Source organism: Geotrypetes seraphini, chromosome 8 (genome assembly GCF_902459505.1).
Source record: "Geotrypetes seraphini chromosome 8, aGeoSer1.1, whole genome shotgun sequence".
Classification (NCBI taxonomy): domain Eukaryota; kingdom Metazoa; phylum Chordata; class Amphibia; order Gymnophiona; family Dermophiidae; genus Geotrypetes; species Geotrypetes seraphini.
This window is the reverse complement of record NC_047091.1, coordinates 91184155-91207902: the sequence shown is the minus strand read 5'-3', so window position 1 is coordinate 91207902 and position 23748 is coordinate 91184155. Positions and strand designations below refer to the sequence as shown.

Here is a 23748-nt window from a genome sequence, read left to right as displayed (position 1 = left end):
GTTTGCTACGGGCTGAAATCTCCAAGCCGGTTTTTTTTTGTGTTTTTTTAATGTTCAGCAGCGGCGGCAGCAGCAGATGACATCTGGGCGGACCGCCCAGCTAAAAGGCCCTAGAGAGAACACTGGAGAGGAAGGCTGATCGGCCCGGTAGATCAGGACGGCAACACGAGTCTATCACGGAGCCCGGGTTGGGCTCCACGATCGACTCGCGTTGCCTTCCTGAGCTACTGGTCGATCGCGATCGACATGTTGGGCACCCCTGTCCTAAAGCAAAAAATAAAAAAAGAAAGAAAATAAATAAATAGAAACTTTTTCTACCTTTGTCTGGTTTCTTCTTTCCTCATTCTTCTCGTCATTCTCTTCCTTCCATTCACTGTCTGCCCTCTCTATGCCTCTTCCATATGGCATCTGCTCGCTTTCTATGCCTCTTCCAGATGCTGTCTGTCTCTCCCTTCCCCCCATTGGTCTGACATCCATCTTCTTCCCTCTGCTGCCCCTATGGAATGGCATCTCTGGCTTCTTCCCTTCCATATTTCCCTCCCTCCTCCAGGTGTTTTCTGGCATCTATATCCTCCTTTCTTCCCATCAGATCTGATATCTGTCTCCTCCCCCTCCCCTATTTCTGTCATTTCTCTATCCTCTCCCTTCCTTTTTCTTTTTTCCTTTTTCCCCTGTCTAGATTAAATTCTGCCTGTCTAGATTAAATTATTTCTATCCAGTCCTCAATTTCCCTCTTCTTGTATAATCCCACTTTATTCCAGGACCAGTGGGTTACATAGAAACATGATGGCAGATAAAGACCAAATGGCCCATCTAGTCTGCCCACCCACATGCCTATCCCAGGCCCTCTTGAATTCAGACACAGTCTCTGTCTCCACCACCTCTTTCGGGAGACTGTTCCACGCATCTACCACCATTTCTGTAAAAAAGTATTTCCTTAGATTACTCCATAGCCTATCACCTCTTAACTTCATCCTACGCACTTTCATTGCAGAGTTTCCTTTCAAATTAAAGAGACTCTACTCATGTGCTTTTACATTACATAGGTATTTAAACATCTCTATCATATCTCCCCTCTCCCGCCTTTCCTCCAAAGTATACAGATTGAGATATTTAAGTCTGTTCCCATACGTCTTATGATGAAAACCATATACCATTTTAGTAGCCTTCCTCTGGACCAACTCTATCCTATTTATATCTTTTTGAAGGTGCAGCCTCCAGAACTGTACACAATATTCTAGATGAGGTCTCACCAAAGTCTTATACAGGGGCATCAATACCTCCTTTTTCCTACTGGTCATACCTCTTTCTATGCAACCTAGCATCCTTCTAGCTTCCGCCATCACCTTTTCAACCTGTTTGGCCACCTTAAGATCATCACATACAATCGCACCCAAGTCTTGCTCTTCTGTCATGCACATAAGTTCTTCACCCCCTAAACTGTATCGTTCTCTCAGGTTTTTGCAGCCCAAATGCATGACCTTGCATTTCTTAGCATTAAATTTTAGCTGCCAAATATCAGACCATTCTTCAAGCTTCGCCAATTGTTTCTTCATGTTATTCACACACTATTGCAGATTTTGTTATCATCCGCAAAGAGGCAAATCTTACCCGACAGCTCTTCAGCAATATCGTTTATAAAAATGTTAAAAAGAACAGGCCCAAGAACAGAACCTTGAGGCACACCACTGGTAACATCCCTTTCCTCAGAGCGATCTCCATTGATCACTACTCTCTGCCGCCTTCTACTCAACCAGTTCTTGACCTAGCCCATCACTTTGGGATCTATCCATAGGGTACTCAGTTTATTTATTAGATGTCTGTGTGAGACACTATAAAAGGCTTTGCTAAAATCTAAATACACCACATCTAGCCCATATCCTCTATCCAATTCTCTGGTCACCTAGTCAAAAAAATTGTTCAGATTTGTCTGAAAAGACCTACCTCTACCTCTAGGTTCATGTGTGTTCAGCTGCCAAGCTCTGTAGGAAACTTCAGATGACTGAAGTCTCAGCTTCTCCCTCTGCTTATCATATCTTGGAGCATGCCCCTTGGATATCAGTGTTGTATTCCTACATGCCAGCCTGTAGGAGCTTATCTCTTCTGCTCGTAGTTTCTTTTGCTAGTTTGCAATATTTTTCTTTTCGCTTTCCCTCACGGGTTTGTCTTCATGCTGTGGAGGTTCCCTAAGGGGACATCCTTGCTGCAGGAGATTGCAGACGGTTGGAGAATGTCTGCTTCTGGGGGGTTCCCTGTGTGGTAGTAAGCTCCCTGGACAGCCTGCAGGACAGATCGGGGCCCTGGGACCGGGAGCCAGCTCACCCCAGGTTTGTCTGCTCACCGGTTACAGAATCCCACCCCTCTCTACAATGGTCCGGGCAGGAGAAAGCTCAAGCCCTCCTGCCCCGCAGCACCCCCGAACCCCCCTACACTATTGGGGCAGGAGGGAGCCCAAGCCCTCCTGCCCAGGTGAACCCTGAACCCCTGACACTATCGGTGCAGGAGGGAGCCCAATCTCTCCTGCCACGGCACCCCCAAGCCCCCCGACACGATCAGGCAGGAGGGGCCTATGCCTACTGGACCTATTCCGGTTGGCCCAGGCGTCTCAGGCCCCACCTGTGGGTGGGATTTGAGCCGCCTGGGCCAATCAGGCCCTAAGGCCAGCCATTCAATGATGGCTGGCCTGTCGGACAGACGGGCTTGGCACCCATCCGTCCGACCAACGATTTTGAGCATTTGGGAGTTAGGCTTTTTTTAGATTGATTATATGGTGTTAGTGTAGACATATTGGTGGTCTGGGCATTTAAACAGCTGAACGTAGAGGCAGGCCATTATCAAAAAAATCCTCCTTTTGGACGTTTTTTTTGATAATGGACATTTTCCCTGCTTCTACTTTCAACGTTTAAGGCCTTAGGCAAAAAGCGGACTTAGACTTTTTTTTTATTATGCCACTCCACGTGATCTAATGTTCCTATGTCTAGATGACAGTGCCAGCATCTATTAGACCTTGAATTATCTAACTTATTCAATCTAACTGGGGTCCAAAAAGAATGATGTAACAAAAAGAACCAAGTTTGTTTCATAGATGCCGACGCTGTACATCCCAACCTCCCAGACCAAATATGTGGCCATCGAGATACAGGAATGTACTGTTTAATCTCAACGCTCCAAATCTCTCTAAGAGCATTTTTGAGTTTTTTATGCACAAGTTCAGATATTAATTTATACCACCTGGCGGCTTGATGTCCAAGCATATCTGCCTGAAAGCAGAGGAACTGCAAGCTGTAGTAACCCTTTCTGAATAGCCTGCTTCAGTTGCAACCATTTATAAAATTGAATTTTTGAAATACCGAAAGATTGCTGCTACCGTAAAAAGTCAAGCAATTTTCCATTTGAAATAACATCCTCCAATGTTCTTATGCCTGCCTGCATCCATTCCTTCCAGGCAATTTTAAATCCACCTATTTGTATCTTGGAGTTCAGCCGTAGGGATTGACACAAAGAGTGTTCTATAGGAATTTCAGTTATCTTATTAATATATCGCAAGGTCTTCCAAGTATCCAAAATAATATTATTATCTTTAGCATAACTAGGTAATTTAATATCCAATATATGAGATAGACGCATTGGGGACATAATTTTCCATTCCAAAATTAACCAGTCAGGATAATGTTCCATGAGGTCAGGCAGGATCCAATACATACTCTGACGCAGAATATAGGCTTGATGATACCTATAAAAATTTGGAAAATTTACCCCTCCCTCAAAAATTGGTTTTTGCAAAGATACTAAAGCAATTCTAGCAGTTGTGCCCATCCAAGTAAACTTAATAAGGATACTGTTCAATTTCTTATAAAATGACCCCTGAAAATAAATTGGCAACATACCCATTTGGTAACAAATCACAGGCAAGATCATCATTTTGACTATCTGGACACTTTCCCACTAGGATAAATGTAATGGGTTCCATTGCTCACATAGTTCAGTGACCTATAGCAATAAAGATTTTTCATTTACTTTCATCATCTCTTCTAGCATCTTATAGATCCATATTCCTAGATACATTATACCCTCTTCTTTCCAAAGAAAAGGGAATAAATCAAACAATCCTTTTTGACAATGTATATTCAATGGAAGAATTTCTGATTTACTCCAATTTATTTTATATCCTGAAAATTTTCCGAATCTTTCAATCAAATCTAGTAAATGTGGAATGGATTCCTCAAATGAAGCAAGATGTCATCCGCACATGCAGAAACTTTGTATTCTCGACCTGCATATGGAACACCTTGAATTTCCTCAGTTTGTTGAATAGCCAATAACAAGGGTTCCAGTGTAATATCAAACAACAGAGGAGATAAAGGACAACCCTGCCTAACTCCCCTCTCTAGACGAAAACCATCTGATAAAGTATTATTTATATATAATCTAGAAGAGAGGGAGCTTACAAACCATTTATCCTGAACCCACACCAAACCAATCCATTGCTTGATACATAAAGGTCTGTTCTACACGATCAAATGCCTTCTCTGCATCCAATGATACAGAGAAAGCCGGCTCTTCCATGGATTTTGTTAAAGTCAATATGTGAAGAGCTAACCTGGTGTTATGTGAAGAATGTCTATGAGCAACAAACCCTGTTTGGTGCATACCTATAATATGAGGAAGAGCTTTAGCCAAACGTGAAGCCAATACTTTAGCCAAAAGTTTTCCATGAACATTAATCAGAGAAATTGGCCTGTAATTTGAAACCAACAAAGGATCTTTATTTGGCTTAGGTAAAACTATAGTCAAAGCTTCTGCCGTAGTACCTAATATGCAGCCTTTATTCAATTGAACCTGATATAAATTTACTAAATAAGGCATTAATGTATTTTGGAATGATTTATAAAACTTCACAGTATAACCATCACCTCCTGGAGCGGATCCAACTCTAAGGGACTTCAATGCTGTCTGGAACTCCTTCAGCAAAATTGGTGCATCAAGAGAGTCCTTTATATGCTCGGGAATTTTAGGTCCTTCTATTGAATTCAAAAATTTTAAACAATCCAGTTCTTTGTTCAAATAATGCTCAAAAGAATACAAAGCCTTATAATAATTCAAGAACTGTTTTAATATATTATCAATTTTAGAATGAGTAACCCCATTTTCATCTGTAATAGCCACAATTTTTACTTTCCTTTTTTTTGCTTTTAAATAATTAGCTAGTAATCTTCCCGCCTTATTCAAATTTCCATAATACAAAGTCTGTTGAATGAACAATTCTTTCCTAGCCCATTTAGAAGAAATCTCATTGTATTTATATTTAGATTTTAAGAGGGCCTGGAATGTATCTTGTTCCCATTTTATAGTTAATTTTGATTCTAATTCTTTAATCTTTTCCTCCAATTCTGAGAAATAATTTTTTGATTGATTATTAATATAAGTCGAATATGAAATTATATATCCTCTCATGGTAGCTTTAAAAGCATCCCACAAAGTTTCCAATGAGATCTCTTCTGAAGAATTAGTTTGAAAATATTCATCCATTTTTATCTGAAGTTCTTCAATAAATTTTGTGTTTCCAAGCAATGTATTATTGAACCTCCAAACAGGTCTATTATAATTCTGTTCCTCCAATTCAAATTCAATCCATATTCCACCATGATCTGATAAAATGATTGGATTGATGGTAGCTTTTCTGACCTGTTGCACCAAACTATCTGAAACGAAAATATAATCAATCCTAGAAAATGACTTATGAACATGTGAACAGAAAGAAAATTCCCGAGCATTAAAATATAAAATTCTCCATATATCTTTCAATCCACATACTTGAATCAAATTATCCAGTCCTAATGACTTCATCACTCTATGAGGTTTTTTATCCAACAGAGAATCCATAACAGCACAGAGACTTTTTTAAAAATTTAGAAACTCCTTTAACCATTCCTGTGGCTTCTCATAAGCTCGATTCACTTTATAGTGTGTCTCCCATTCCAGGGTTTGACAAGTCTCAGCTTCCACATAAATCACTACTAGTGGAGTCAACCCTGCGGGTGCTAGCATCTATGTCTCGGTACTTCCTGGCAGAGAAAGGAAGACCTTGGACCGCTTTGGCAAAAGACTGTTCCAGAACATGATGCTGGCCAACCGGTCTGGCAACTGTGCTTTTCATTTTTCTTTTTATTTTAAGCACTTAGCCAACCAAGTTGCTAAATTTCATAAATATTTGCCTGACCGACAACTACCTGCTTTTCAGCATTACATTTCATTTCTGACTTACTCCAGCTTCGTAAGTACCTGGTCCGCTGTATTTATGATACCTTTGAGCTCTTTTCACGTGCTGCGGCCATGTCAGTGGCCATGTGGCGTCTAGCCTGGCTGAGATTTTCAGAGCTTGATGTCAACCATCAGGATCGGTTGGCTAATGCACCTTGCTTAGGGGATGAGCTTTTTGGGGCCTCTGGGGATATGACTACACAAAAATTATCAGTCCATGAGACCAACCTCCACCTTCTCGTTCTTTCAGACAGTTTTCCTATCAAAGACGATTTACTGCAAAGCCTATGACCCCAGCTCCATCTCAACCCAGGAGACAGCAGCCACAACAACAGCAAGCATATCAACCACAACAGAAACAGCAGGCTACCCCTCCAAAATCCACACAGCCTTTTTGATGTGTTTCTTCGGAGTATAGTCAATGTCAACATTTTACAGCCTTTACCTCAGCCCATCGGAGGACGTCTTCAGTTTTCCATAGGTCGTTGGGAGCTCATAACATCAGACCTCTGGGTCCTCAACATCATTCATCAGGTTTACTCTCTCAATTTTCAAACCCTACCACCAGATCATTCGCCAAGAGAGTCTGCTTTGGACCCTGCACAATCATCCCTTCTACTGCAGGAGGTTAAATCCCTTCTGCTACATGCCATCAAGGAAGTTCCCCTCAATCAGCAGGATCAGGGATTCTACTCCCGTTACTTCTTAGTCCCCAAGAAGACTGGAGGACTGAGACCCATCCTGGATCTCAGAGCTCTCAACAAATTTCTAGTCAAGGAGAAATTCAGGATGCTATCCCATGCCCTGCTTTATCCTCTCCTCAATCAGAACAACTGGCTATGCTCCCTAGATCTCAAGGAAGTTTACACACATATCCCAATTCATTCGGCTTCCAGAAAGTATCTTCGTTTCCAAATCAATCGCTGTCATTACCAGTACAAGGTACTTCCCTTTGGCCTGGCATCTTCTCCCAGAGTCTTCACAAAGTGCCTGATTGTAGTGGCCGCATCTCTCTGATCACACGGCCTTCAAGTCTTTCCTTATCTGGACGACTGGTTGATCAAGACTGACTCATCTAGGGAGCAACATCTCAGACCATTTCTTTTCTTTAGGTTCTAGGATTCGAAGTCAACTTCCCCAAATCACATCTCATTCCGAATCAACGTCTACAGTTCATTGGGGCAATCCTAGACACCACTCTCATGAGAGCGTTTCTTCCTTCAGATCGCCTTCAGGCTCTCATCCATCTGTGTCAGCAACTGCTTCCTCTTCAATCCATCTCTGCCAGACACATGATGGTTCTTCTAAGCCACATAGCCTCAACTGTCCATGTAATACCATAGGCAAGGCTGCATCTTCGCACTCCTCAGTGGATCCTTGCTTCTCAGTGGTCTCAAGCGACGGATCGTCTCTCACAACATATATCTGTGACATCATCTCTTCTGCAGTCGCTTCAATGGTGGATGACCTCTACCAATCTCTACAGAGGTCTCCTTTTTCACTTGCCCCCTCATCACATGGTCATCACGACAGACGCATCCCCTTATGCCTGGGGGGCTCATATGGATGATCTGCAGACGCAGGGTCTTTGGACTGCCAGGGAGCGGAAATTTCACATCAATTTCCTGGAACTCAGAGCAATGTTTTATGCCCTCAAGACTTTTCATCATCTCCTCTGCCCTCAAGTCCTCCTCCTTCGCACAGACATTCAAGTAGCAATGTACTTCATGAACAAGCAAGGAGGCACGGGCTCTCTCTTGTTGTGTCTGAAAGCCCAAAAAATCGGGACTTGGGCAACAGTGCACACTCTATTCTTGAAGGCTGTCTACATTCAAGGAGAGAAGAATTCCCTAGCAGACAACCTCAGCAGAATTCTTCAGCCTCACTCAAGTTTCAAGTTTTCAAGTTTATTCATATTATTTGATTGAACGCTTTTCCAAATTACAAAGCGTTGTACAAAAGATAAAAATATGATTTTAGAAAAATCACATATACATAATACATTAACCAGACCTACATGGGTAATTGCTTTTTAAAACCACGGGAAACAATAGGAAAGAGGGGAGGAAATACAATTTTTAAAGAAAAAAAAGTACATAAAAGGGAAGTACATAAGGAAGGTGGGATGAAGAGGACTCTCATGGACTCTCAGCTCTGCAACTCTCCAGTCCATCTTCCTTCAATGGGATACACCTCAAGTGGACTTGTTTGCAGCTCCTCACAATCACCAGTTGCCCCAGTTTTGCTCCAGACTTTACTCTCCTCTCCGTCTGGAAGCAGATGCATTTCTGCTGGATTGGACGAACTTGTTTCTATTTGCATTCCCTCCAATTCTGCTCATGTTGAGAACTCTGTTCAAGCTCAAGAGAGAAGCAGCCACCATGATTCACATTGCTCCACGGTGGCCCAGGCAACATTGGTTCTCCCTTCTACTTCAACTCAGCTCCAGGGTGCCCATATCTCTTCCAGTATTTCCTATTCTGCTTACTCAGAATCAGGAATCACTTTTACATCCCAACCTTCAATCACTACACCTGACAGCTTGGTTTCTCTCGGGCTAAATCCATTTCACTTACATCTTTCTCAGCCTGTTCGTCAAATTCTTGATGCATCCTGGAAACCAACCAATGTTATCAACAAACGTGGACTCGGTTCTCTTCCTGGTGTCTTCTTCATCATCATGATCCAACTTCAATATCAGTGGATTTGGTGTTGGATTATCTGCTTTATCTGTCTGATTCTGGCCTCAAATCTACATCTGTCAGAGTCCATCTCAGTGCTATTACAGCTTTTCACATGCCAGTGGAGGGTAAACCTCTTACTGGTCTCCAGATTCATGAAAGAACTTTTCAATGTGAAACCACTTCTCAAGCCTCCACCTGTCGTCTGGGACCTTAATGTGGTCCTTTCCAGTTTGATGAAGCCACCATTTGAACCAATGGCCACAGCTCATCTCAAGTTTCTCACCTGGAAAGTTATCTTCCTTATTGCTCTTACCTTTACCAGGAGAATCAGTGAGTTACAAGCATTAGTAGCAGATCCACCCTTCACAATTTTTCATCATGACAAGGTGGCTTTGCATACACATTCAAAGTTTCTTCCAAAAGTTATCACTGAGTTTCATCTCAACCAGTCAATTGTTCTACCAGTGTTTCTTCCTAAGCCTCATTTGCATATTGGAGAAACCGCTTTACATACTTTAGACTGTAAATGAGCTTTGGCCTATTACATTGACTGGACAAAGCCACATTGAACATCTCCCTACCTTTTCATATCTTTTAATCCAAACAAGTTGGGGCATCCTGTTTCTAAAAGAATGATTTCCAACTGGCTGGCTGCCTGCATCTTGTTCTGACTGGACTGTCACTGGAGAGTCGTGTCACAGCTGACAAAATTTGAGCTTCTGTGGCTTTCCTCAGATATACTCCCATTGAGGAAATCTGTAAAGCTGCCACCTGATCCTCAGTTCATACCTTCACTTCTCACTATTTTATGGAGTCTTTTTCCAGATGGGATGGGCACTTCGGCCAATCTGTATTACAAAATTTATTCTCCTAAAGGCCAACACTCCCACTATCCCATTTCTGTTAGCTTGGAGGTCACCCATACATAGTAGCATGCTGCCTGCTTGTCCTTGGATAAAGCACAGTTACTTACCGTAACAGGTGTTAACCTGGGACAGCAGGCAGATATTTTCACAACCCACCCACCTCTCCGGGTTGGCTTCTTAGCTGGCTTATCTTAACTGAGGTACTGTGTGCTCTCCATCAGGCGGGAAGGCACTCGCACATGTGTGGTTTGGGCTATCGCGAACTTTCTAAAGACTTTTAAAGTGATCCATACTGTGATGTAGGCAGCTGTCAAGGCCTACCTCGGTAATGAGACCTCGCACGCTATATACTGTTTTCAATAAGTATATATTTATTTAGTCAATCAGTAACAGCTTACAGGAATAAATCATTCAGCATATAGCGTAACAGAAGGTGATCTCCAGGCCTATAGATCCTCTGATGTCTGTTCTCCCCTCTCCCTTCTAAAAGCCTGGTTTTTATATATTTCTTAGTGGCCAACACCACGTTGGCCTACATCACATGATGCATCCTTATTGGCTACTTTCCTATGCATTACATTCTCCTCTCAACTGGGGCTCCATCGGTGACATCACCCATCAATCAGTGAGAATATCTGCCTGCTGCCCCTGGATAACACCTGTTACGATAAGTAACTGTGCTTTCTGGCAGTATTTCCAGGTACTGGGGCTCATGGTGACAATGATCGATGTAGTGCCATGGGCCAGAGCCAGTAGTCCTGATGACATCTGCAGCAAGAACCATTATTTGCCCTTTGTACCCTGGATGGCGGTGGTGTGCAGCAGCATGGCGTGGGGGTTGAGTCCCATGTCTCTGCCCAGGAGCCTTCCGCTACAAATTGCGGATTGGGTGACTCTGTCCACTGACGCAAGTCTCTTCAGCTGGGGAGCAGTCTGTCTGTCTGTTCCAGTGCAGGGCTGATGGTCGCTCTCAAAATGCAAGTGGTCAATCAATCGGCTAGAACTGAGAGCAATTTGTCTGGCTCCTTCGTTTCCAGGGTTGTCTCTGTCATTGAGCTGTCCAAGTTATCTCAAACAGTGCTACAGCAGTGGCTTACATCACCCGGCAGGGGGGGGCACTAGGAGCCCCTCACTGAGTGCGGAGGCTCGGTTGCCTTTTTGCTACATGGAAAGACTCCTGGTAGAGCTGTCAGCCGCTCACATTGCAATCATCGTCGAGAGGCCAGCAGCGCAGGCCTCGACGCACTGGTGCAGTCCTGGCCACAAGAAGGTTTTCTTTATGCCTTTCCTCCGTGGATCATGAGAAGACGCCGGTTGCATCACATAGCAGAGCACAGGGGGGCCAGTGATCCTGGTGGCTCCCGATTGGCCAAGACGGCTGTGGTATGCCATTCTGGTTTGGGGGGCGGGGACTGCATTTGCCCTGTCTCCCCAGTTTCCTTACGCAGGGACCGATCGCTCTGCAGGATCTGGACTGCTTTGGTCTTATCGAATGTCTCTTCAGCGCGTAACATTGATGGCCCAGGGCTATTCTATGGTGGTGATAGATACGCTGCTTCACAGCAAACAGAAGTCCACGGTGGCGGCCTATGCGAAAGTTTGGCAGTGCTACTGGGCTTGGTGCGCCAGCCGTCAGGAGGATCCTTTTTTTCCTTCGGTTCCTCAGGTGCTGGAGTTCTTGCAGGATGGCTTTAAGTGGCTTCCCTAAGGGTGCAGATTGCAGGCTTGTTCTGCCTGGGCCCTGTTGCTTTAAGGGAAACTTTGGCGGTTCATCCAGACATAGTCTGTTTTTTACGGGGCGCGGTTCGTCTGAGGCCTCCTTTGCACCTCCCTTGTCTGTCATGAAATTTAAATCTGGTTCTTCACTCCCTGTCTCACCCGCCTTACGAGCCTCGAGCAGGTATCTTTGATGGATCTAACTATGAAGAGGGCGTTCCTTGTAACTGTCACGTCGGCTCGGAGTGGTTCAGAGCTCCAAGCTATTTTTTTGTCAGGATTCTTTATTGCATATTAAGGATACCGCGGTGCTCTTATATAGGATTCCTTCCTTCCGAAAGTGGTTTCGGTCTTCCATGTGAATCAGGAAGTTCGACTTCCGGCGTTTGTGCCTTCCGGTTCAAAGGACCAGGACCTGGTGTTGCGGTCCCTGGATGTGCGCTAACTCTTGCTGCGGTTTTTTGGAGAACATAAGAATTGCCACTGCTGGGTCAGACCAGTGGTCCATTGTGCCCAGCAGTCCACTCATGCGGCGGCCCTCTGGTCAAAGACCAGCGCCCTAACTGAGACTAGCCCTACCTGTGTACATTCCGGTTCAGCAGGAACTTGTCTAACTTTGTCTTGAATCCCTGGAGGGTGTTTTCCCCTACAACAGACTCCGGAAGAGCGTTCTAGTTTTCTAACCAGTGAGTTTCATGTCTCGGACCACCTGTTTGTCCTGATGGGTCCTGCCTTCAAGGGCAAGCCTGCCTATAAGGCTACTATTTTGAGATGGATTAAAGTGGCCATTTCTGCAGATTATATGGTGGCAGGAAAGAGGCCCCCCTCGGGCTGTGGGCTCGTTCTATCAGGGTGGTTTCCTCCTCCTGAGCTGAGTCATCAGCAGTGACTCCTGATGAGATTTGCAGAGCTCCTACATTGTCCTCTTTGCACACCTTCACCAAGTTTTATAGGGTTGATGTTGCGGCCAAGCAGGATGCCGCTATTGGTGCCTGAGTGTTGGCAATGAGCTCATCAGTCCCACCATGACTTTTTGGGACTACTCTGTTAGTCCCACTGTTCCCGGAATAAAGTGGGATTGTAAAAGAATGAAATATTAGGTTCTTACCGCTGCTAATCTTCTTTCTTGTAAATCTACACTTTATTCCGGGAACCTTCCCTATGTATGTCTGATTCGCTGATCGCCTGCCTTGATGGTAAGTTGGATTTATGTTTCGGACCTGGTTTAGCACACCCTTCTGACAGTGCAGGCTGTGTCTCCCTAAGGCACTGTTTCGTAGTTCAGGTTTCTAAAGTTTTATAACCTACTATCCGTGCCATCAGTATAAAGTTTTATAATCTTTATTCTACTTTTCATTGTTGTTGTATACAGTTTTTTATTTTATATTTTATAAAGTTTTATAACCAGTATAAAGTTTTATAACCTTTATTCTACTTTTCATTGTTGTTTTGCATATGTTAATATGAGAAGAATTAATTTGTTGGCAGGGAGTTCCCTGTTTCCCTCTCTCTCTTATTTCTTATCTTCTGTAGTGATTCATGGCTGCTTGAAGATTGACTAACTGATGTCCAAGGGACATGCTCCAGGATATGATAAACGGAGGGAGGAGCTGAGACTTCAATCATCTGAAGTTTCCTACAGAGCCTTGTGGCTGAACATACATGAACCCACTGGTCCCGGAATAAAGTGTGGATTTACAAGAAAGAAGATTAGCAGGGGTAAGAACCTAATCTTTTGTTTTCATTGTGTCTACTTACAGCTTGGCACCTCTTTCCCTCACCCCTTTGAGTATCTCACTAACTCTATCCTCTTCCCCAAACCAGCATGTGCTCTTTTATTTATCCTCTCCACTTTCATCCAGCGTCTGCTCCCCTCTCTCTCCTCTCCACTTTCATCCAGCATCTGCTCCCCTCTTTCTCCACTTTCATTCAGCATTCAATTGAACAGCATAACATATTCTATTATCCTAGGACAAGCAGGCAGCATATTCTCACATATGGGTGACATCATCCATGGAGCCCGGTAAGGACAGTCTGAAAAGTGAACTGTCACTTTACATTTTTTAAAGTGCTTGCAACTTTCTGCACTGCACTGCGCATGTGTGACTGCCTTCCTGCCTGAAGAGGCTCGATTTACCTCAGTTCTTTGTTTTCTGCGGAGCAAACAAGTCTGTTTTTGACTGAACTCTGTTCAGTTGTCATTGCCTTCCTGTTACGCATAATTTTCTTCTCTTTTCATTTGGTTTTATTTCCTTTCATAAAAGACAAGTGAGTAGAGATAACTTTATTTTCTTTTTCCTGTTTCATGTCGAAATCTTTGACGGGTTAAAAAAAAACCCCAACGTATGGTTTGTGCTAGCGGTCTATTTCTGTAGCCAACCCTCATAACTGGTTTCTTCAGAGTTTACACCCTGAACTCTACATCAGAACTTGTACTCAGTGTTCCTCTTCAAATCACATTCTCTTAAAGCCTGTTGAGCTTAGTAGGAGCAGTTGTTCGGCGCAACCATGGACATTGCCAGATCTTCTTGGCCGTCAACACAAAAGCTTCTACATCAACTTCGAACTTCCAACATCAGGGGAGCCAGCTCAGAAACGTCCACTTCCCAGGAAGTATCATATATATCTACAGCATCAAGTCTCTTGATATAGGCCAAGCAATGATGCCAACACTCCCCAGCTTCACAGGTATCTCTCCCTCCGAACCGGGAGGAATCCTGTGCTCGGTGTTCTACCCTGCAGAAGCATTCAATTAAAAGTTGTAAACTTCAGTAGGAGAAACTATTCGTAACCGGCATGGACACCGATACTTCACAACCATCGACGTCGAAAACTTCGGCATCGGGAGACTTTGCACCGTCTGGTAAGCCAACTAAGGAGCCACTAGCTTGTCAAACAGTGTCACAGGTCATTCTTGCATCGAGTCCCTTGATGCCAACCAAGCAGCGACGCTCTCTTGCAGCTTGCCTCTCCTTTGAGGTGTGCATCCTCATCGAGATCACCCTCTCTGAGTCAAGCTGCGGCACCGATGGTACGGGCAGATAAGCCATTGGTACCGGTGCTTTCTTTCCGTGAAAAGCTCAATGAGTTTTCAAAAGGGAGCTGGATGATATATTCAAACTACAGCATCGACTCCCTCGGTACTGGTCCAGCCAGTCATCTTTCCGATTTTGTCAGACTGATCTTGGAAGCATCAAGAAAACCAACAAAAATACATGGTTTTCCACCTGGTGTACTCTTCATAATCGTGATGCTCCATCCACCTCTATATCTTCAGTACTAGATTATCTTCTACATTTATCCAACTAAGGCTTTAAGGTCACTTTAGAGTTCATCTCAGTGCTATTAATGCTTTTCACAGACCAGTCGAGGGTAAACCTCTCACTGCTCATCCTCTAAAAGCCAGATTTATGAAAGAACTTTTCAATGTGAAGCCACCTCGTAAACCACCTCCACTGGTTTGGGATCTGAATGTGGTTCTCTCTCTAAATTCATGAAGCCTCCTTTTGAACCAATGTCTTCGGCTCATCTTAAATATCTCACTTGGAAAGTGTTTTTTCTTATTTATCTTACGTCTGCTCATCAAGTGAGCGAGCTCCAAGTGTTGGACCCACCTTTTATAGGTTTCCACCATGACAAAGTAGTACTCTATACATATCCAGAGTTTCTTCCAAAAGTAGTCACTGAATTTCACCTCAATCAATCTATTGTACTACCAGTATTATTTCCCAAGCCTCACTCTCATCCTGGAGAAACGGCTCTTCATACTTTGGACTGCAAATGAGCTTTGGCTTACTATTTGCAAAGGACTCAATCTCACAGAATGTCTCCTCAATTGTTCGTCTCCTTTGACCCTAAAAAGTTGGATCACCCGGTATCCAAGAGAACTATTTCTAACTGGTTGGCAGCTTGTATCGCCTTCTGTTATGCTCAGGCTAGGCTGCAAATGGGGAGTCATGTCACAGTGCACAAAGTCCGAGCTATGGCAGCTTCTGTTGCTTTCTTTCTTTCCACTCCTATTGATGAAATCTGTAAAGCTGCTACGTGGTCCTCAGTTCATACATTCACATTTCACTACTGTCTGGAATCTTTTTCCAGGCGGGATGGTCATTTCGGCCAAGCAGTGTTGCAAAATTTATTTTCTTAATGGCCATCCCATTCTAGTAAGCTAGGGAGCCCCACATGTGAAAATATGCTGCCTGCTTGTCCTGGGATAAAGCACAGTTACTTACCATAACATCCAGGGACAGCAGGCAGATATTCTCACAACCCACCCTCCTCCCCTGGTTGGTTTCTTAGCTTGCTTATGGAACTGAGGTACCATGAGCTTATGTCGGGCAAGAAGATACTCATGCATGTGTGGTGCGGGCAATCGCAAACTTTCAAAAAAAACTTTTGGAAGAAACTCTGGATATGTATAGAGTACTACTTTGTCATGGTGGAAACCTATAAAAGGTGGGTCCAACACTTGGAGCTCGCTCACTTGACGAGCAGACGTAAGAGAAATAAGAAAAAACACTTTCCAAGTGAGATATTTAAGATGAGCCGAAGACATTGGTTCAAAAGGAGGCTTCATGAATTTAGAGAGAGAACCACATTCAGATCCCAAACCAGTGGAGGTGGTTTACGAGGTGGCTTCACATTGAAAAGTTCTTTCATAAATCTGGCTTTTAGAGGATGAGCAGTGAGAGGTTTACCCTCGACTGGTCTGTGAAAAGCATTAATAGCACTGAGATGAACTCTAAAGTGACCTTAAAGCCTTAGTTGGATAAATGTAGAAGATAATCTAGTACTGAAGATATAGAGGTGGATGGAGCATCATGATTATAAAGAGTACACCAGGTGGAAAACCATGTATTTTTGTTGGTTTTCTTGATGCTTCCAAGATCAGTCTGACAAAATCGGAAAGATGACTGGCTGGACCAGTACCGAGGGAGTCGATGCTGTAGTTTGAATATATCATCCAGCTTCCTTTTGAAAACTCATTGAGCTTTTCACGGAAAGAAAGCACCGGTACCAATGGCTTATCTGCCCATACTATCAGTGCCGCAGCTTGACTCAGAGAGGGTGACCTTAAAGTAGCAATGCACTTTTAAAGTGTCTATACTGGGGCTCCGTGGGTGACTTCTCCCACATGTGAGAATATCTGTCTGCTGTTCCTGGATAACACCTGTTACGGTAAGTAACTGTGCTTTTGGGTTTGTTTCTTGATTTTCACAACTCTTCTTAAGGTCTATCAATTCTGTTTTTTATTATTCCTTCTTATCAAGAGACATAGAAACATAGAAAATGACGGCAGTTAAGGGCCGCGGCCCATCTAGTCTGCCCACCCCAATGACCCTCCCCTATCTAACTCTCCGTAGAGATCCCACGTGACGATCCCATTTCTTCTTAAAATCAGGCACGCTGCTTGCTTTGATCACCTGAAGTGGAAGTTTATTCCAGCGATCAACTACTCTTTCGGTGAAAAAGTATTTCCTGGTGTCGCCGTGCAATTTACCGCCCCTGATTAGAAACATAGAAACATAGAAAGATGACGGCAGAAAAGGGCCAAGGCCCATCAAGTCTGCCCACTATAGACCCTCCCCTTAAGATTAGCTAGTGTTTTGCCCTGACCCTCTTAGGGATCCCACATGGGCGTCCCATTTATTCTTAAAATCTGGCACGCTGCTTGCCTCGATCACCTGCACTGGAAGCCCGTTCCACCGATCAATCACTCGCTCCGTGAAGAAATACTTCCTGGTGTCGCCGTGAAACTTTCCGCCCCTGAGTTTGAGCGGGTGCCCTCTTGTGGTTGAGGGGCCTCTAAGAAGGAAGATGTCATCTTCCACTTCTATACGTCCGGTGATGTATTTAAACGTCTCAATCATGTCTCCCCTCTCCCTGCGCTCCTCTAGAGTGTAGAGCTGCAAATTGTCTAGTCTTGCTTCGTACGGGAGACCTTTAAGCCCTGAGACCATTCTGGTGGCCATTCTTTGGACCGACTCGACCCTCTGGATGTCCTCTTGTCGCCATCGGACCTTTGAAAAAGAAGATATCCTCTTCTACCTCGATACGGCCCGTGAGGTATTTGAACGTCTCGATCATGTCTCCCCTCTCTCTGCGTTCCTCGAGTGAGTATAGGCGTAATTTATCTAGCCGTTCCTCGTACGGAAGATCTTTGAGTCCCGAGACCATCCGGGTGGCCATCCGCTGGACTGACTCAAGTCTCAGTACATCCTTGCGGTAATGAGGCCTCCAGAATTGTACGCAGTACTCCAGATGGGGCCTCACCATGGATCTATACAACGGCATGATGACTTCAGGCTTACGGCTGACGAAACTCCTACGTATACATCCTATGATCTGCCTAGCCTTAGATGAAGCCCGCTCCACTTGATTGGCAGTCTTCATGTCTTCACTGATGATTACCCCTAAATCCCGTTCCGCAACAGTCCTTGCTAGGATCTCGCCATTTAGGGTGTAAGTCTTGCATGGATTTTGATTGCCAAGGTGCATGACTTTGCATTTTTTGGCATTGAAATTCAGTTGCCAGGTCCTAGACCATTGCTCCAATAGGAGTAGGTCGTGTATCATATTGTCCGTTGTGCTCTTACCTATTATATTACATAGTTTAGCGTCATCGGCGAATAACGTTATTTTACCCCGAAGCCCCTCAGCCAAGTCCCTTATAAAGATATTGAAAAGGATCGGGCCCAAGACCGAGCCCTGCGGCACTCCGCTGATCACTGCAGTCGTTACGGAAGGGGTGCCGTTCACCACCACCCTCTGAAGTCTTCCACCAAGCCAGTCTCCAACCCATTTTGTCAAAGTGTCACCTAATCCTATAGAACTTATTTTGCACAACTTGCATCCTTCTCCTCTTCCATACTTTTTATCTTTCCGGAGCCCTTCTGACTGCTCTTGGTTCTCTCTACTTGGTATTTCTGGAAAGAACCTTTAAGGTTATTCTAGTTTATATCTCTATCTGTCAGTTTATTAAACTAGGGTGTTTAATGATGCATTTATTTATAAAAAAAATTTAACTTCCCATTTGTCTGGATTGGTCTGATAAGATGTTATGGGAAAAAAAGGTTACGTCTTAACTGATAGCTTTCTTTCCTTTAATTCTATCAGACCGGTCCAGAATCCATCATGGTTGTTTGATTTTATTTTGCTTAAGAACATAAGCAGTGCCTCTGCTGGGTCAGACCAGGGATCCATTATGCCCAGCAGTCCGCTCACGCGGCAGCCCATCAGGTCCAGGACCTGTATAGTAATCCTCTATCTATACCCTTCTATCCCCTTTTCTTTCAGGAAAATATCTAATCCCTTCTTGAACCCCAATACCATTCTCTGTCCTATCACACCCTCCGAAAGCACATTCCAGGTGTCCACTACCCTTTGGGTGAAGAAGAACTTCCTAGCATTGGTTCTGAATCTGTCCCCTCTCAATTTTTCCAAATGCCCTTTCGTTCTTGTAGTTTTTGAAAGTTTGAAGAATGTCTCTCTCAACTTTCTCTATGCCCTTCATGATCTTATAAGTCTCTATCATGTCCTCTCTAAGTCTCCACTTTTCTAGGGAAAAGAGCCCCAGTTTCTCTAATCTTTCAATGTATGAAAGGTTTTCCATAACTTTTATCAATTATGTCGCTCTTTTCTGAACCCTCTCGAGTATCGCTATATCCTTCTTAAGGTACGGTGACCAATATTGGACACAGTACTCCAGATGCGGGCGCACCATCGTCTGATACAACGGCAGGATAACTTCTTTCGTTCTAGTTGTAATACCTTTCTTGATAGTACCCAGCATTCTATTCGCCGCCTTAGAGATCGCTGTGCACTGTGCCGACGGCTTCATTGTGTTGCCTACTATTACCCCCAAGTCCTTTTCTTGGGTACTTTCACCCATTACCAGCCCTCCCATCGTATAGCTGTACTTCGGGTTGCTGTTTCCTATATGCAAGACTTTACATTTCTCTACATTAAACTTAATCTGCCATCTCGTCGCCCACTCTCCTAGTTTGTTCAGGTCCCTTTGTAAATCTTTGCAGTCCTCTTTAGTCCTAACTCCTCTAAATAGTTTGGTGTCGTCTGTGAATTTTATTACTTCGCACTTCGTCCCTGTTTCTAGATCATTTATAAATACATTGAACAGCAGCGGACCGAGCACCAACCCCTGCGGAACACCACTCGTGACCCTCCTCCAGTCCGAGTAGTGGCCCTTCACTCCTACCCTTTGCTTTCTACTTGCCAACCAAACTTTGATCCATCTATGTACATCTCCTTCCACCCCATGGTTCTTCAGTTTCCGCAGTTGGCATTCATGGGGTACCTTGTCTATATTTTTCAGATATCACTGGTTCTACCTTTACATTTTTCCTAACCTATTGTATGTCACATATCTCCTGACTCAGTGAAATATCTGCATGTTAGAAAGTATATGCCTCACTTGTTAGTAAGGTTATGATCTGATTGAGTCACTTAGTCAGATTCTGAGCACCATTGATTAGCTATTCGAAATACTGAACATTCTGTATTACTTTATACTCTTAAGTGGTGAGTCACAAGAACTATTTTTTCTTCTGTCTCCAACTGCTGCTAGATGGAGACAGCCCATTTGTCTTAGCTGGACTGATAGGACTAGAGGAAAGAAAGTTATCAGATAAGACATAACTTTTCCATATATCTATATGGGAGAGAGAGAGAGGGCACAAGGCTCGCTTGGGATGGTAAATGATCTTACACGAGCCCTGTCCATGAATGTTATTAACATATGGATTTCTATTTTCAGGCACCTTGACTCAGGCTATCCGCAATTTTGCAAAGAGTTTGGAAGGATGGTTGACTAATGCCATGAATGACTTTCCTCAGCATATTGTTCAGATAAAGGTAAACATAGTCTAGAGAAGGGAAATTACACCCATTGCTTGTTTGGGAGAAGGGCTGTTTATTGAGTTGTTGGGAAGAATGTAACTAATAAGTGTGGCATATCTGAAGAATATTTACTTGTTGGGGGGGGGAGGCTATTTATTGTAGGCTTTTACAAAAGAAAAAAACCCACAAAATGAGTTATTGATAGAGAGCCAAGAAAAATTAGTTTACCCATAACATCAAGTGATAAAATAGAAATCTTTGGGATCAACTGAAAAATCTAAACTGCTACTCTTATTCCATTATCAAAGATAAGACTATTGTTATTGGGCACTGGAGTAGTTGATGCAGTTCTGTATCCCCATATCTTTAAGGGAGTTATAAAATCATTTGATTGTTCTATGAATAGCACTGTATGAATAGGTGTCCTTCCCTCTCTTGGAACATAGAAAACAAAGGCAGATGATATATAGATTGGAGGCTCTATATTCATCTACATGAATTACCGTACTTCATTGTACAATCCCTTCATTTCCCTTAGATCCATGTTGCCTTGAAATGAGACACTATCTCCATTGCCTACGCTGAAGGCATTTCCATGCATTTATCTTATTTCAACCTCAGTCTCTTTTATTGAAAGAGGCCCATCTTATCAGCATTTATAACTTGGATATATTTAAATTTATCCTAGGACAAGGAGACAGCTTATTCTCATGTGTGTGAATGCTGTCATACATAGAGCCCGGTACGGACAGTGCAAAAGTGTACTGTCACTTTAAAAGATTGAAAGTCTTGAGACTGCCCATACCTCGCATGTGCAGGTGCCTTCCCATCTGATGTCTGCTTGCGAGACCATCAGTTCTCGGTTTTCTGTGGAGCTGAGAAGCTGCGTTAGTAGTTCTCTCTATTTGTGTTAAACGCTTTGAGATTTTTTTGGTCTTCCTGTTTTGTTTTGTTTTGGGGGGGCAAATTATCATTTTGTTTCTTTTTAATTTATCTTTATTGAAAAGAATTTCATTTTCAATGTTTTTTCATTTTTGGGCCTTCAAGCTCTTTTCAGCCTGTTATTCAAGCCAGGAGCATCAAAGTTTTGGGGGTTAACTATTATTCGACCTCCACAAACCATTGAGTCCTTTGATCTTGCATTGGCGGTATTTCCCTCCATGTCAAGACCTTCTATTTTCATCACTGACCCACACTGGTGTGTTCAGTGTCTTGGCCCAAAACACTGTCCCGATTCTTGGTACACACTGTTCCAAATTACAAAAGTGGTTGGTTAAAGCTCGCCAACTCCAATTTAAATAACTTTTTGGATCAACATTGGGAGCATCCGCTATGTCTGCTGAATCTGACACTAGCACACAAGATCAACCCTCGACTTTGACTCCAGTACTGACAATATCTACTCGCTTGACATCTTCACCAGCAGTGTCTCCATCAAGAGAAGTACATAAAAAAGCTAAGAAGCATAAACATCTTTCTCCCTCCAGGGATACCTCAGTGTTGTCTCATGCATGTACACCATCAACACATTTGAAGCATCGACTCACTGAGACCTAGTCGCCATCCCTTCAGTTGGTGTCTCCCTTGAAGCATGCCTCGACATTGAGGTCACCAATGCTTCAACGCCCCATACAGCCTGTGCCCTTGGTACCACTTAGTGTACTCTCCTTACAAGCATATAACGGGGATTATGAACACTTAAAGATAACACTCCCAAATTATAGTTCAAAAAATAGTGCTGTAAAAATGCTAAAAAAACTGATAATAAATAAATATATAAACTAAAGTAATGAATGTGCTCAGACCACCTGAAACTCACCGGTCATAGAGGAGAGTGACCAATGAACTGGACAACCATCATGGCACATATTGTTCTCCAAAATCAAAAGTGGAAAGAACATACTAAATGGAGCAGCAAAAGATTAAATATGCACCCTTATAAGGTACTTAGGCCTGTATAACCAGCAAAAAAGTGTGTGAAAAATTAAATATAGTGCTTATCTGAATGCTGCTGAGTTGAAGGTACTCCAATCAGTATGAACGGACTTAAAGTCCAAGTCCATCCCAAAGTGTCTATCAGGGTCAGAGGTAAGCAACTATTATCCCAGGACAAGCAGGCAGGTATTCTCACTAGTGGGTGATGTCATCCGACAGAGCCCCGATGCGGACGTCTCACAAGCATACTTGCTTGAAGAAACTTCAGAAGTTTCGAGATGCACGCACCGCGCATGTGCGAATGCCTTCCCGCTCGATGCACCGGGCGTGTCTCCTCAGTTCTTTTCTTTCCGCGGAGCTGAGAAGTTTTGCTTCAACTCTCTGCACTGAGTGAACCCTTGTTCTTGCCTTCTAGTGCTCGCGGTTTTGATTTTTTTTTCTCTTATCGTGTGTTCTATTTTGTCGTTTTATTGTTTTAAAAAAAAAAAAAAATTTTTTCCGTAGATTCGACCGGGTCGGCCGCGTGGCTGGGGCTCCGCAGCTTTGATCTAGCGGCGGAACTTTTTCGGCCTATGTCCCGACCTATTACCGGTTTTAAAAAGCGTATCAAGTGCCAGCGCGCGATTTCGTTGACGGACCCGCATCTACGCTGTTTACAGTGTCTCAGGCCTCAACATCTTCCGAAATCGTGCCGGCCTTGTTCCACTCTAACAGCACATGTTTCAAGCGTCGCTGTTTCCTGTGGGAGTCGATGTTCGCTATGGAGGCTTCCAAGGAACCTTCGGCTTTGACCAGCGCTTCGCCTTCGATGTCGGCATCTGCTCCTGCTACATCGGGTCTTTTGAAACCGGTTTCCTTCATTCCGGTTTCAACTCCGCCTCCTGCCCCGGTGCCTGCTTCGGTCTCCTCAGGTCAGGTAACTCCACAGACCGTTCCCCCGGTGGTTCTTAAGGTGCCTAAGGCTTCTAAGGCCAAGCACTCGGCCACCCGGGACCGCGAAGACCGTGCAGGGGGTTCCACTTAGGATGCGGCTCCCCCCTTATCGGCTTTGATGCGGTCGCTCATGGAAGCCCACTTCTTTGAGCTCATGACTACCATGGGGCCCAAGTAGCTTGCCACAATCCAGCATGGGCATGCGGAACCTCCTCGTGGGGTCGAGCCGCCTCCTCCTCCTCCGCCTCGCCGCTCGCTCTCACTGCTAGGTGAGGAAGCTCGGCGTTTGGCTGCAAGTTCATCGAGGAGTGCTTCGATTAGTGAGATGCTGCCTCTGGAACCCATCCCCGCCTCGGACAGAGACAATTGGGATTTGCCTCCGAGGAGCCAAAGCTCTGTGTGTCGTCAGGAGAATTTCTTCAGGAGCCCCTTGCCTGCCAAGCCGTCTCCCGACCCGTGGCATGCTGCTCGAGAGGCGTCGACCCATCCTCCTCTTC

At 44.0% G+C, this 23748-nt stretch overlaps 1 protein-coding gene across 1 annotated transcript in view; it reads left to right on the top strand.

Moving 5' to 3' along the window:
- RFX2 (regulatory factor X2) overlaps nt 1-23748 on the top strand; it is a 447486-nt gene that overhangs the window by 305376 nt on the left and 118362 nt on the right. The window contains exon 12 of the mRNA XM_033955018.1: nt 20301-20398. Within this exon, the coding sequence (XP_033810909.1) occupies nt 20301-20398 (98 nt within the window). The remainder of the gene's footprint in view (nt 1-20300; nt 20399-23748) is intronic.